A 12,720-nucleotide genomic window follows, 5' to 3' on the forward strand; every position below is an offset into this window, starting at 1 on the left:
TTCTCTGTCTCGCAGTAGGCGAGAAAGAACGCAAATTGGGCCGGCTTGTAGCGCGCTCTTTCTCTGTCTCGCAGTAGGCGAGAAAACGCTCCCGCGCTCCACAGCCTGCCTTCCGCGGTTCCGCTTTCCCCGCCCTATCCATCCCCCATCACTCCTCTCTCCCGGCGAGTCTCAGCTCCACCATTCTCACCGGCCTTCTCCTCCTCTCACGCCGCCGTGCTCGCAGCGCATCCTCTGCCACGTTCGCTCCGTTCCACGCGCACGCATGCATCTATTCCTCCGACGCAATGCCGGCCTTTTCTTCCCAGCGCCGTCCGCCTCGGCAGCAGCGCGCTCAGGCCGTTCGGCGGAATGCCGACCCGGATGTCGTTTCTTGGACCGCGAGTCCTCGACGGTTGCCATCGAGAGTCCGGGTGGCATCGTAGAACATGCTTGGGAAGTGTTCTGATGCCTATGTGTATATGCCGGAGGAGCGAGCTACGTTGCAAGGCCGCCTGAATCCTCCTACATGGTAGGTAGGTGCTTCTGATCGCCATTCCTCTCGTGTTCTGCTAGTGACTGCGTACTAAGTTGTTTGTATTTCAAAGATGGTAGTCGTATTATTACATTCTCAGTTTCTCATTCCATTTGTTTGACGCTTGGACCAACCAAACATTTGCTGTAGCTAGTAATTCGGCAATTCACCTCCAACTCTATGGTTCTTAAAACCGTTGACCCAGGTTCCAGAATAAACAGCTGAAAGACAAAATATCTGCCCAATGAAAACCATTTCCAATCTTTCACTGACAAAACAAGATAGTCAGTCCACATGTTTATACTCTGTCTCATGCTTGTGAAACTTAAAGCATATATAATACACACAGAAACATCTAAAGGTCCTCGCAAAAAAGATCTGAAGGAAGATGAATACCAAAATATTTCCTTAAAGAAGCACGTAAAGCTCAAGATGGCAACCTGTTAGGCTCTGTGCAAAAGTTCAAAACAAACTGATTATCTGAAGTCGTAGTTCTACTGAAACTAAGAAAGTTACATGTACATCATGCACAAAACCTCAAGATTATCTATCATGTGTGGTTCATTGTATCTTGGCTCATCTTTGCATCTGCGGGTCAGCATCTATACTGGCCAGGCAGGAGACTACTTCTGTGATAGCTGGCCTCATGAATTGATTGCTGTCGACACATTTGGAAGCAGCTTCAAGCACCTTTAACATTTGATCTTCACATCCTGTGCCTCGAAGTGTTGGATCCAGGACCTCAACCTGCTTCCCCTCAGACCTCATCTCCAGCACCCATGGGACAAGTTCTTTTGACCTTGATAGGATTGAAACAGGTCGCATTCCAGTGAGCAGCTCAAGCAGTACTACTCCGAAACTGTACATATCACCTCTCAGTGTAGCAACCCATGCTTGCCCATACTCGGGGGGAATGTAACCCATAGTACCGACCAGTTCAGTTGTGACATGAGTTTGGTTGGGAAGAATCAATCTGGCTAGCCCAAAATCTGCAACGTAAGCTTTAAATTCATTGTCCAGTAGGATGTTACTGGATTTGATGTCTCGGTGGACAATTTGAGGGTCGCAGACTTCATGGATATAAGAAAGTCCCAGGCTTGCTCCTTGTGCGATCTTGAGACGAGTCGGCCAGTCAAGAAATGAGATAGCATCATCATCCCTGTTATGAAGCCAATCATCCAGGCTTCCGTTCTCCATGTAGGAATATATGAGAAACCTTGAGTTTCCCTGGACGCAGTAACCCCACGGTGGTACAAGATTTTCATGTTGTGCCCTGGAGAGTGCACCAACCTCTGCACTAAACTCCCTATCCATTAGACACATTTCACCATTGAGCTTTTTGATTGCCAGCTTGGAGCCATCAGACAACACTGCCCTGTAGACTAATCCATAACCTCCACATCCAACGACATTTGCCTTGTCAAAGTTGTTCGTGGCTTTCAAAATGTCAGTGAATTTGAGCTTGTTTTCTTCTCCCTTGCCTTGCGGCGTCCGCATGACCACTATGTTTCCTCTGAACTGGAGTAGAATGAAGTTGCTTCAACATCCTCATTACTCCCTCTTCTGTGTTTTGCCATAAAACCCTTCTTCTGGATTGAGATAAGGAGACGCACCAGCAACAAAAGAATAGCAATGCCTCCGAAGAACACGCCAAATGCAATTGCAAAAATAGCCTTCATATCTCGTTTTTTTCTGGGGGATGGAGGTATTGAATCTGAATAACATTTGTGAGTGAGAGTAGAGCCACACAGCTTTGGATTCCCAATGAAACTAGAATTCTGAAATGTATTAAACTGGCCTCCAGATGGAATAGGCCCTTCTAGACCATTGTTTGAAATATTGAATGCTGAAAGGAAGTTCAGTCTATTCAATGCACCTGGGATTCCACCTGTTAGATTGTTGCTCGACAAATCTAACAGCTGCAGGTTTGTGAGGTTGCATATTGATTGTGGGATCTGTCCTGTCAAGTGGTTGAAGCTAAAATTGAGTGAAAGGAGGGATTTCAACTGACCAATCTCGAGGGGGAATTCACCGGTGAATTTGTTATTGCTTAGATCCAGCACATTACGAAAAGCAATAGGTACACGGTATTGTCGTGATGGACCAATATAAACAGGTAGCTCAAATACCCTTGGGTCTAAATGGGCTTCACTATTATCTGACTTTAGCATTGGCATATCCATAAGGGCTTTTGGAACTCCCCCTGTGAGGCTGTTGTTTGATATGTCCAGATAAAACAGGTTGCTTAGGGTTTTGATCCAGGCTGGTATTGATCCAGTGAGTTGATTGTCAGACAACATTAATATTTGTAAATTTTCTAGCTTCGATATCCAACGAGGCATTTGTCCAAATAATCCGCATCGTTCGACACTAAAAACCTGAAGATTCTCAAAACCAGCAATGCTGTCATCATCTGGCATGGTCTCATTCACGAAGTTGAGCCCAATAAGAAGGGTAGTGAGATTCTTGGAGCTCCTAAGTATATGAAGTGCTCTTGTAATATTTGTAAGACTGTTGTTAGCAAGTGATAGGAATGAGAGGGACTTCAGATTGCCTATTTTTTCTGACAGCTGGCCATCGAACTTATTGGAAGATAGCCGCAGTGCAGTTAGATTACTACATGAGTAGATGCTTTCCGGAATTTGGCCACTGAAGCTGTTGTGCATAAGATCTAAAGATTTTAGATTGGGTAGGTTGGAGAAATTGACCTTAGCGAGTTCTCCGCTGAAATTGTTGTTCTTGAAGTCAATGCTTATGAGATTTGTGCAGTTGATCAGACTCGATGGCAGCTCCCCATACATGAGGTTGTTGTTTAAATGGAGTTCCTCCAATCTCTTGAGATGACCTATAGACTCCGGAATCTCGCCACTGATGTTGTTCTCTCCAAGATGAAGAGTACCCAGATTACTGAGTTTGACAATATGTGAGCCTTGAAGTTTTCCTTCTAACCTGTTCCCGGGGAAGGAGACGTATTCTAACAAGGTAGCATTGAAGAGTTCATCTGGGAGAGTCCCACTGAGGTTGTTGTGGCCAACCTTGAGCACTCTGAGCATGTAGCAGCTACCAAGTTCAGGGGGAATGCTCCCTCTGAATTGATTGTAGCAGAGTTCAAGCACTGCCAAGGATGGCGAGCTGGCACAGAAATGAGTTGGTAGCTGCCCAGTAAAGCTGTTGTTGCTGGCATTGAATGCAACCAGATTTTTCATCCCCTGCCATGTGGAGGATGGAAACTGTCCTGTAAACAAATTGCTCGAGATGTTCAGTACCTTCAGTGGCCGGGCATGAGTGGGCGACAACTTGTGCAGGTCTCCTCCGAGACGGTTAAAGCTGACGTCTACAATGAGGATGCTGCTGGAGGATACCAGTTCCTGCGGTAGACCACCAGATAGCAGATTGTTTGACAGGTTGAGGCGCAGCAATCCAGTGAGGTTCCCAAGAGAAGGTGTGATGTGCCCCTGAAGACTCCTAGAAGCCAGCAGGACATCTGTAACAATCCCATCTGTGCTGCAGGTGATCCCTTCCCACTGGCAGCAATCCGAGCCATTCTGCCATGAGGCAGCGAGGCCACCATCTTGTGAGAGCCCGCCGAGGAATTGGAGAAGGGAGCCCTTCTCCTGCTCCGTGCAAGAACTAGTAGGAGAGGCCAAGCATATCAGCAGCACAAGAGCAAGGCCAAGGGAAGGTATGTGCAATATCTTGCTGTAAGTCTTGTTGGAAAAATGGAGTGTCTGCATGGTTATCTGGTGAAACTAGCATGGGAACTAGAGGTTATGTTGTCCCCTGACTGTGTAAAGCATCAATGGTGGTCTAACCATGAAAGAGCATGATGGGAAAGAAAGAAGCAGATCTTGCTCCCATTTGTCCTGTCCCTCGTAGTTGCAGTCCATATTGAAATATGCAAAACATCTTATATTTGTGAATGAAGGGAGTAGCATGTATCAGAGGATTTGTGCATGTTATTTATCAGATATTTAGACACGGTGCGGACTGAAGAACATAAGAATCTTACTACTCCCTCTGCCCCTGTTTACATGGCGACCCTTGTTTTCTGTGCTTAAACTTTGACCAATAATTTCAATAAGGATCATACCATTGAAAACTACTCGGTACATACATTTTAGTGATCTAAAACGTCCTATATTTTTTCTACAAAGGGAGTATAATTTTTGTGATAGATAATTTATGAGTGTGTGTCTAATGGAACAGTGGCATTTCTGAGTAGGAAAAATTTTTAGTAGCAAAAATTAGCAGCGTGGCACAACTAGTAGCAAAAGTGATAAAAACCCTTCTGAAAACATTGTGTTGAGCTCCACCATTGTAAATAGATGCTTGGTTGGGCGAGATTCAAAGAGTAAAGCACACAGAGCACAAACGCAATCACATTAATCCAGGGCACTTGCCCTCAGATCATAACGGGCCTGAAAATACCAGGACTTAGGAAAAACTCAGAAGCTAGAGAAATCTCTCCATAGTCTTTCACTTTCACAAATGCTAGGTATCGCTTTATTGTGAGTGATACCCACAACGGTCATCCGGGGCTGGAGCATTAACAAAGTTACTATACCACTGGGGCAATGTTGGGAGTATAGATGGAGTGGTTTTGGGAACCTTCCTTTTTTTATTTTTATTTTTCGTTTTTATTCTCCCATTAAATGTTTTAATTTTCTTGTTTCCATTTTTAAAATACAAGTTGATTTTTTAAATACACATTTAATGTTTTCCAAATACACGTTAATATTTTTAAATAAATACATGTTAAAAAAATTCAGTTAATGTTGAAACTTTAAAATACGCAATGAACATATACACATGTTGAACATTTTTATGTACATGTTGAAAAGTTTTTAATACATTATTAACATTTTAAATTGAGACACTAGACATTTTTATAAAAGTTAGTAAAATATTTTTTTCCCAAATATAAAAATAGAGAAATAAACCAAATATAAATTTTTAAAAAACTAAAGAGATTTTTTAAGTAAAGTTGGTTTCCTATTTAAAATTAAAGAATAAAAAATACAAGTGGAACAAAATAGCACAAAGAGGCAAGAACCAATTAACAAATCATGCGCAGTGTGCGCGAATGGGCCGGTCCACCCCGCGGTACATGTCAGCGCCTTTCACCCCTCCAAAAAAAAAAACAGCGCCCTTTCCCTTTCACCGCTATCTCGCCATCGCTCCCCGCACCCGGCGAGTTGCAACTCCACCATTCTCACCGGAAGACGGAAGTGCCTGTGCCTCCTCCTCCTAGCACGCTGCCGTGCTCGCTCCGTTCCACGCGCACGCTGGCATCTATTCCTCTGACGCAATGCCGGCCTTTTCTGCCCAGCGCCGGCCGCCTCGGCAGCAGCGCGCCCAGGCCGTTCGGCGGAATGCCGACCCCGGTGTCTTTTCTTGGACCGCGACAGTTGCCGTCGAGAAGCCGGGTAGGCTCGTAGACCACGCTCGGAAGCATTCTGATGCGTATGTGTATACGCCGAAGTGGCGAGCTACGGTTTGCGGCCCGTGGTTTCTTGGCCACGTGCCCACGTGAATCCTTCGGCATGGTAGGTAGTATCATTCCTCTCGTATTATGCTAGTGACTTCATTCTGTTGCGCGTGCTGAGTTATACAAATTCGGAAGACAGTAGTAGTTATTACATTCTCAAATTCTTATTCCATTTGTTCAATGGTTGTACTTGTACTAACCAAACATTGATGTATAGTAATTCGGTAATTCACCTCCAACTCTGGTGATTTTCTCAAAACAGCTGATAGAAAGCAAATGGATGACATAACACAATATCTGCACTTGAATGGAAATCATTTTCAGTGCTGACAGCGCATGGTATCTGTATTTGAATGGAAACCATTTTGAATATTTCTCTGAGGGAAAAAAAAGCATTTTGCATATCTAACTTTGTCCCATGCCTGTGAAACTTAAGTATATCTGTATATGTATAGTACTTTAAGAAACATGGAAAAATTATACTATGAATTTTGCAAAAACCTTTTCTTAAGGAAGTACCTAAAGCTCAAAATGGCAACCTGTTAGGCTCTGTACAAACTACAAAACAAACTCTAAGGTTTATCAGAAGTAGCGGTTTTAGGGAAACTACGAATGTGACATGTACATCGTGCACGAAAATACAAGATTATCTATCATATGTGGTTCATTTTATCTTCGCTAATCTTGGCATCTATGGGGCAGCTTCTATACTGGACAGGGAGGAGACTACTTCTGTGATAGCTGGCCTTCTGAATTGATTGTTATCAACACACTTGCAAGCGGTTTCAAGAACTTCCAGCATTTGCTCTTCATAGCCTCTTCCTCGAAGTGTTGGATCCAGGACTTCAGTCTGCTTACACTCGGACCTCATCTGTAGAACCCATGGGACAAGTTCTTTTGATGTAGACAGGACTGTAACAGGTCTCTTTCCGGTGAGCAGCTCAAGCAAGACTACTCCAAAACTGTACATATCACCTCTCAAGGTAGCAACCCATGCTTGCCCGTACTCGGGAGGGATATAACCCATAGTGCCGACCAACTCAGTTGTAACATGAGTTTTGTCGGGAAGGATCAATCTGGCTAGCCCGAAATCTGCAACATAAGCTTTAAATTCTTTGTCCAGTAGGATGTTACTGGATTTGATGTCACGGTGGACAATCTGAGGCTTGCAGACGTCATGGATATAAGAAAGGCCCAGGCTTGCCCCTTTTGCGATCTTTAGCCGAGTCGGCCAGTCAAGAAATGAGCTGGCATCATCATACCTGTTATGAAGCCAATCATCCAGGCTACCATTCTCCATGTAGGAATATACAAGGAACCTCGAGTTTCCCTGGATGCAATAACCCCACAGTGGTACAAGATTATCATGTTGTGCCATGGAGAGTGCATCAACCTCTGCACTGAACTCCCTTTCCATCAGACACATTTCACTGTTGAGCTTTTTTATTGCCAGCTTGGATCCATCAGGTAGCTCTGCCTTGTAGACTAATCCATAACCTCCGCATCCAATGATATTCTCCTTGTCAAAGTTGTTTGTGGCTTTCAAAATGTCAGCGAATTTGAGCTTGGTTCCTTCTGTCTTCCCTTGCGGCATCCGCATCACCACTAATGTTTGCTCTGAACTGGAGTAGAACGAAGTTGCTTCAATATCTCCATTATTCTCCCTTCTATTTCTTATTCTAATGCCATTTATCCTGATAAATACAATGAGCCGCCCCAGCAACAAAAGAACAGCGATGCCTCCAAAGAACACACCAAATGCAATTACAAAAACAGACTTCTTATATCGTGGTTTTGTGGTCTCTTTTGTGGATGGTGGAGGTATCGAAGCTGAATCACATTTGTGGGTTAGCATAGAGACACACAGCTTTGGGTTCCCACTGAAACTAGAATTCTGAAATGTATCAAACTGGCCTCCAGATGGAATAGGCCCTTCTAGGTCATTGTTTGAAATACTGAATGCTGAAAGGAAGTGCAGGGTGTTCAATGCAGCTGGAATAGCACCTGTGAGATTGTTGCTGGACAAGTCTAGTACCTGCAAGTTTGCGAGGTTGCAGACCGATTGTGGGATCTGTCCGGATAACTTGTTGAAGCTGAAGTCAAGTACAGCAAGCACTTTCAGCTGACCAATCTGTGTGGGAATCACACCTGTGAAATTGTTATTGCTTAGATTCAACACTGCTGGGAAAGATGTAACCACACGGTATTGAAGTGCTGGACCATTATAAACAGGCAGCTCAAAGACCGTTGGGTCCAAATGAGTTGCGTTATCAGTTGATTTTAGCACTGGCATCTCGGTTAAGGTTAATGGGATTTCTCCTGTAAGACTGTTGCTTGACACATCCATATAGAAGAGATGACTTAGAGAGCTGATCCAGCCTGGTATTGACCCAGTGAGTCGATTGCCACATAAAAATAGCATCTGCAAGTTTACAGCCCTTGATATCCACACAGGTATTCTCCCAGAAAAATTGCAACCTTGTATATCGAGAACCTGAAGACTTCCAAAACCATCAATTGTTTCATCCTGTGAGAGTATCTCTCCCCTAAAGTTGTGCCCCATAAGCAGTGTTGTCAGGTTCTTGCTGCTCTTAAGGATCTGAAGTGCATTTGTAATGTTTGTGAAATTGTTTTTACCGAGTGACAAGAAGGAGAGGTACTTCAGATTACCTATTCTCGATGAGAGCTGTCCGTGTAAGTTGTTGCTAGATAGCCGCAGTGCAATCAGATTACTGCACGAGTATATGCTTTCTGGAACTTCACCGGTGAAGTTGTTTAACCAGAGGTCTAAAATTCTTAGATTGGGCAGGTTGGAGAAATTGACCTTGGTAAGTTTTCCACTGAAGTGATTGCTCTTGAGGTCAATTGTTATGAGATTTGTGCAGTTGCTCAGAGCAGATGGCAGTTCCCCTGACATGTTGTTGTAAGCCAAATGGAGCTCCTCCAATTTCTTGAGCTGTCCTATAGAAACTGGAATCTTGCCACTGAAGTTGTTCCATCCAAGATGAAGGACTACAAGATTTCTGAGGTTGGTTATGTGTGTACCATCAATAGCTCCACTGAGGTTGTTGTATCCAGCCCTGAGCTCTCTCAGCTTGGAGCAATTACCAAGACTTGGGGGGATGCTGCCACTGAATTTGTTGAAAGACAGTTCAAGCACAGTGAAGGACGGCGAGCTGTTACAGAAATGAGTTGGTATCTGCCCAGTAAATCTGTTCTTACTGGCATTGAGTGCGATCAAATTTGCCATTGCTTTCCATGTGGTGGATGGAAACTGTCCTGTAAATGAGTTGCTGGAGATGTTCAGTACCTGTAGAGGCTGGGCAGGCGTTGAAGATGGCAGCTCCTGGAGCGTTCCATTGAGCTGGTTAAAGCTGACATCAAGGATAGTAATGCTGCTGGACGACATCAACTCCGGTGGCAGTCCACCGGACAGCGAGTTGTGGGAGAGATTAAGGTACTGCAGCCCGGTGAGGACCCCAAGGGACTGTGAGATGTGCCCCTGGAGGCCCTTCGAAGGCAGGAAGACAGCGGTGACCGTCCCATCTTGCCTGCAGGTGATCCCTTCCCACTTGCAGCAATCCGTGCCATTCCGCCATGTCGCAGGGAGGCCACCGTCTTGTGAGAGCCCGGCGAGGAACTGTAGAAGGGAGCCCTTCTCCGTCTCCGTGCACGAACTGCCCGGAGAGACCAGGCAGATCAGCAGCACAAGTGCGAGGCAAAGGGAAGGTATGTGGAATATCTTGCTGTGTGTCTTGTCGGAAAAATGGAGTGTCTGCATGGTTTCGTGGTGAAACTAGCATGAGAACCAGAGCTTAAGTTGTGCACTGACTGGATAAAGCATCTTCATAGCGGGGGGAAGAAAGAAGCAGATCTTGCTCCCATTTGTTCTGTCCCTTGTGCTCATCACCAGCCCACCAGCTGCTTCCCAGTTCACACTTCACACTGATGTTTCAGTGTTCCGCTATTGGCTTCCTGCTATAATCTACTGACAAGTCAATTGCCTGATCTTCCTGAACACCTTCCGTACAAAAGAAAACTGCAGTGTAGATTTTGTGGTCATCCTTGACTCAATCCTTAATGAGTTCTTACAGCGCTCCTTACTTTACTTGCCCTGGCATCGCTTATCTTACCGGCTTCACTAAACAAATCTAACCTCTACCCACTAGCACTTATCTTTACTTGCCCTGACATCCTTTTGGATTTTGGTGAACAGGAAAAGGCATCTTTTGAAAAAGAAACAGTTGGTGAAGATTTGCAGAATATACAGCTGACGAGATAGTACACGGGCGATCATTTCTGTAAGGCGATTGCAATCGAGAGCGATCATCGGCGTCTCAATCAGGGTGTGGACAAGACCATTTGAGTGGAGGACAAGAAGAAGTGCAATTTTGTTCCTTAATGGACGGGGTGGATGGTTGACCTGCTGGGTGATCACATGTTCTCTCTTCCATCCTCTTGATTTACTCGCCCTTATCACCTTATCACGCGAGCTTTGCCTGATGGTTACGTTTGCTGTTGTTTTCCATTCCCCACTGGCGCACTGTTGTGCACCATGGAATGTGTCTGTCGTCTTAATTCGGAACTTGGTAGCGTGTGAGCTCTGGCACTGGCACTGGCAGGCCGGCTGGTTGATCGCTTTCCTCTGATGCTGATCAGCTTGTGGTTGTGGGAACGCCTGTGCTGTGTGGACATGGTCCTTTGGAACCTAACCATGCATTAGGTATAGTTTAAATACTTTATTAGTTGAATAATTAGTGTTCAGAATCACATTTCTTTTGGGAACACTGTGCCATTATTATTTTGTATAGTAGATGATAATGATGTGCTGATGTAGTGATGTTAGCTACAATGCATCATTGTTATTATTTTAGATGCTGCACTCTATCATTGAGCAGTGTACAGATTGTCAATGATTTTTCCTCTCTGATTGAGAAAAATATATGGCAAGTGGCTGACACTCTACATACCAGTGACCTCTGTTTTCCTGCTGTCAGATGCAGGATCCCAGGATTTGTGCATGCTATTATCAGATACAGTGCGAATTGAATGAAGAACATAATACAGGAAAGTGGCTGGCCCCTGCTTTTCTTTTATTAATTATTTTTTGCTATGAGCCACACGTTGTATTTGGCGTGTCCGCCTGGGGATCAAGCGTGTATTTCCACACGTTCATGAATTCTGGCGCGTACAAGCAACTTGTTTTTGTGCATAGCGCCACTTGGAAGTTTCACACTTGGCCACTTGGAGTAAAAAAATGTCGGCGTGGCCACTGGCCCCACTACGCGACGATGGTTCTCTGACGTGCTTGTACGTTTGCTCCCAACGCGTAGTTGATCCCATTGTCTTGTTCGTTGTCCTGGGTGTTATCTTCTCCTTTCTCCAGTGTGCTTGTCTTGAGTCTTGACCGGGGTAATTTTGCCCATAGAAGGGTGGATCCAGGGGAGGAGCAGAACCAACCAAGGGAGAGCATCGTAATGCTCCTGGCCGCCGCTGCCGGCAGCGGTGGTGGGTAGCAGCAGCAGTGACGGGCAATGGGCAGTGGCAGTGGCCTAGTCCCAGGTGAGGCGGATCATTGTGGAGCGAGCCTGGAAAGCTAGGGTTGCAATTTTTTCCCTCCCGCGGGCTAAGCTCTGCTCACTTATCACTCCCAAATTGAGTCGATGAACTCAAACAACCAGACTAGGCTAGACTAGTCGCCACCGCTTGACTCAACAAGCTAGTCTACACAAAGAAGCTAGCCGACTACTATAGTCGCACGACTAGTCAAGACTAGTCGTTAGACTCATAATCATTGGTTTGAACTAGGAAGCTTTTTTCATTTATGTTTTGACATCTTTGATATTTTTTCTTTGAACTTTTGAATTTATTATGAATCTTGGGGAAAATAATTTAGCTATTATTGAAAATTATTTTTGGTATTTACCGGTATGCTACACAAAGCCCAAATGTATAAATGTAAAAATAATAGAGAAATACATTGATATTCTTAATTACGTGGGAAGATTCCTTGTGAGTTGGCAGCAACTGGTTGGCTGAGAACACTGGATCCGTTTGTTCTGGTCAGTAAGCGGCCACTCCTCCCCTTTCCGGCCTTTCAACGGCACGCCGAAGCTCGGCCCACGACCACGCCGGTGGCCGGCCTCCGTTCAAGAACTACCCAGCCTACTATAGTCCAAGAACCCAAAGAAGCTCCACACTAGCGGCGCCCGGCAGCCGGTGCGCCGGCGAGCAGGGCAGAAGCAGAAACAACGGGCTCCGGCACCCGGGAGGCCGGCCAGCGTAGAATAGGCACGTCCGGCACGACGAATCGGGTGATGTACGACGAGCGCATGTTGGCCGTTTGCCAGCTGCACGCGACGGGGATGCCGCTCTCGCCGTGGATGCAAACCAAATACTCCTACGTGCTTGTGCCTCCGTTACTCCGTATCGCCGTTTTACCGTGAGGCCGTGATCGATGTCTGCTGTTTAGATGTTTAGTACCATATCGCCAACTTTGGGTAGCACCTCGCAGCATAAAAGGTGACGCTCGGGAGCCAGTTCCACCGTGCGGCAAGCACGGTATAAAGCAACAGCCTATTGTGCTATAATCCCCTTGGTATAAACCTCGACAAGGTAATTACTATCTCTATGATTCAAAACACCGGCCCACTTGATGAATTATCCAAACTAACCCATGGAAGCCGTCGTCCTTGCAGGGGCGGCTTTTTTTTAATGT

At 45.3% G+C, this 12,720-nt stretch overlaps 1 protein-coding gene and 1 pseudogene across 1 annotated transcript; both read right to left on the reverse strand.

Moving 5' to 3' along the window:
* Positions 1-752: 752 nt before the first annotated feature.
* LOC109747580 (tyrosine-sulfated glycopeptide receptor 1-like) lies at positions 753-6,059 on the reverse strand (annotated as a pseudogene).
* Positions 6,060-6,491: 432 nt separating this feature from the next.
* Positions 6,492-11,360, reverse strand: LOC109747581 (tyrosine-sulfated glycopeptide receptor 1-like). The gene is made up of 4 exons (XM_073501135.1): positions 11,195-11,360; positions 10,973-11,025; positions 10,169-10,710; positions 6,492-9,679 (listed from the first exon to the last, which is right to left on the reverse strand). Exons 1-4 carry the CDS (start codon positions 11,343-11,345, stop codon positions 6,694-6,696), a joined length of 3,732 nt encoding a protein of 1,243 aa, XP_073357236.1. The 5' UTR covers positions 11,346-11,360; the 3' UTR covers positions 6,492-6,693.
* Positions 11,361-12,720: the final 1,360 nt, after the last annotated feature.

This window comes from Aegilops tauschii, chromosome 6, assembly GCF_002575655.3.
Source record: "Aegilops tauschii subsp. strangulata cultivar AL8/78 chromosome 6, Aet v6.0, whole genome shotgun sequence".
Taxonomy (NCBI): domain Eukaryota; kingdom Viridiplantae; phylum Streptophyta; class Magnoliopsida; order Poales; family Poaceae; genus Aegilops; species Aegilops tauschii.

Excerpts from the sequence above, each read along its gene's own strand:
- LOC109747581 (XM_073501135.1), bottom strand. The coding sequence starts at position 11,345 with ATGGGATCAACTACGCGTTGGGAGCAAACGTACAAGCACGTCAGAGAA. Across the intron at positions 10,711-10,972 it reads CAGGAAAACAGAGGTCACTG|GTTCCAAAGGACCATGTCCA; the intron begins GTATGTAGAGTG and ends ATGCATGGTTAG. Across the intron at positions 9,680-10,168 it reads GCAAGTAAAGATAAGTGCTA|TTCGTGCACGGAGACGGAGA; the intron begins GTGGGTAGAGGT and ends CTCTCCGGGCAG.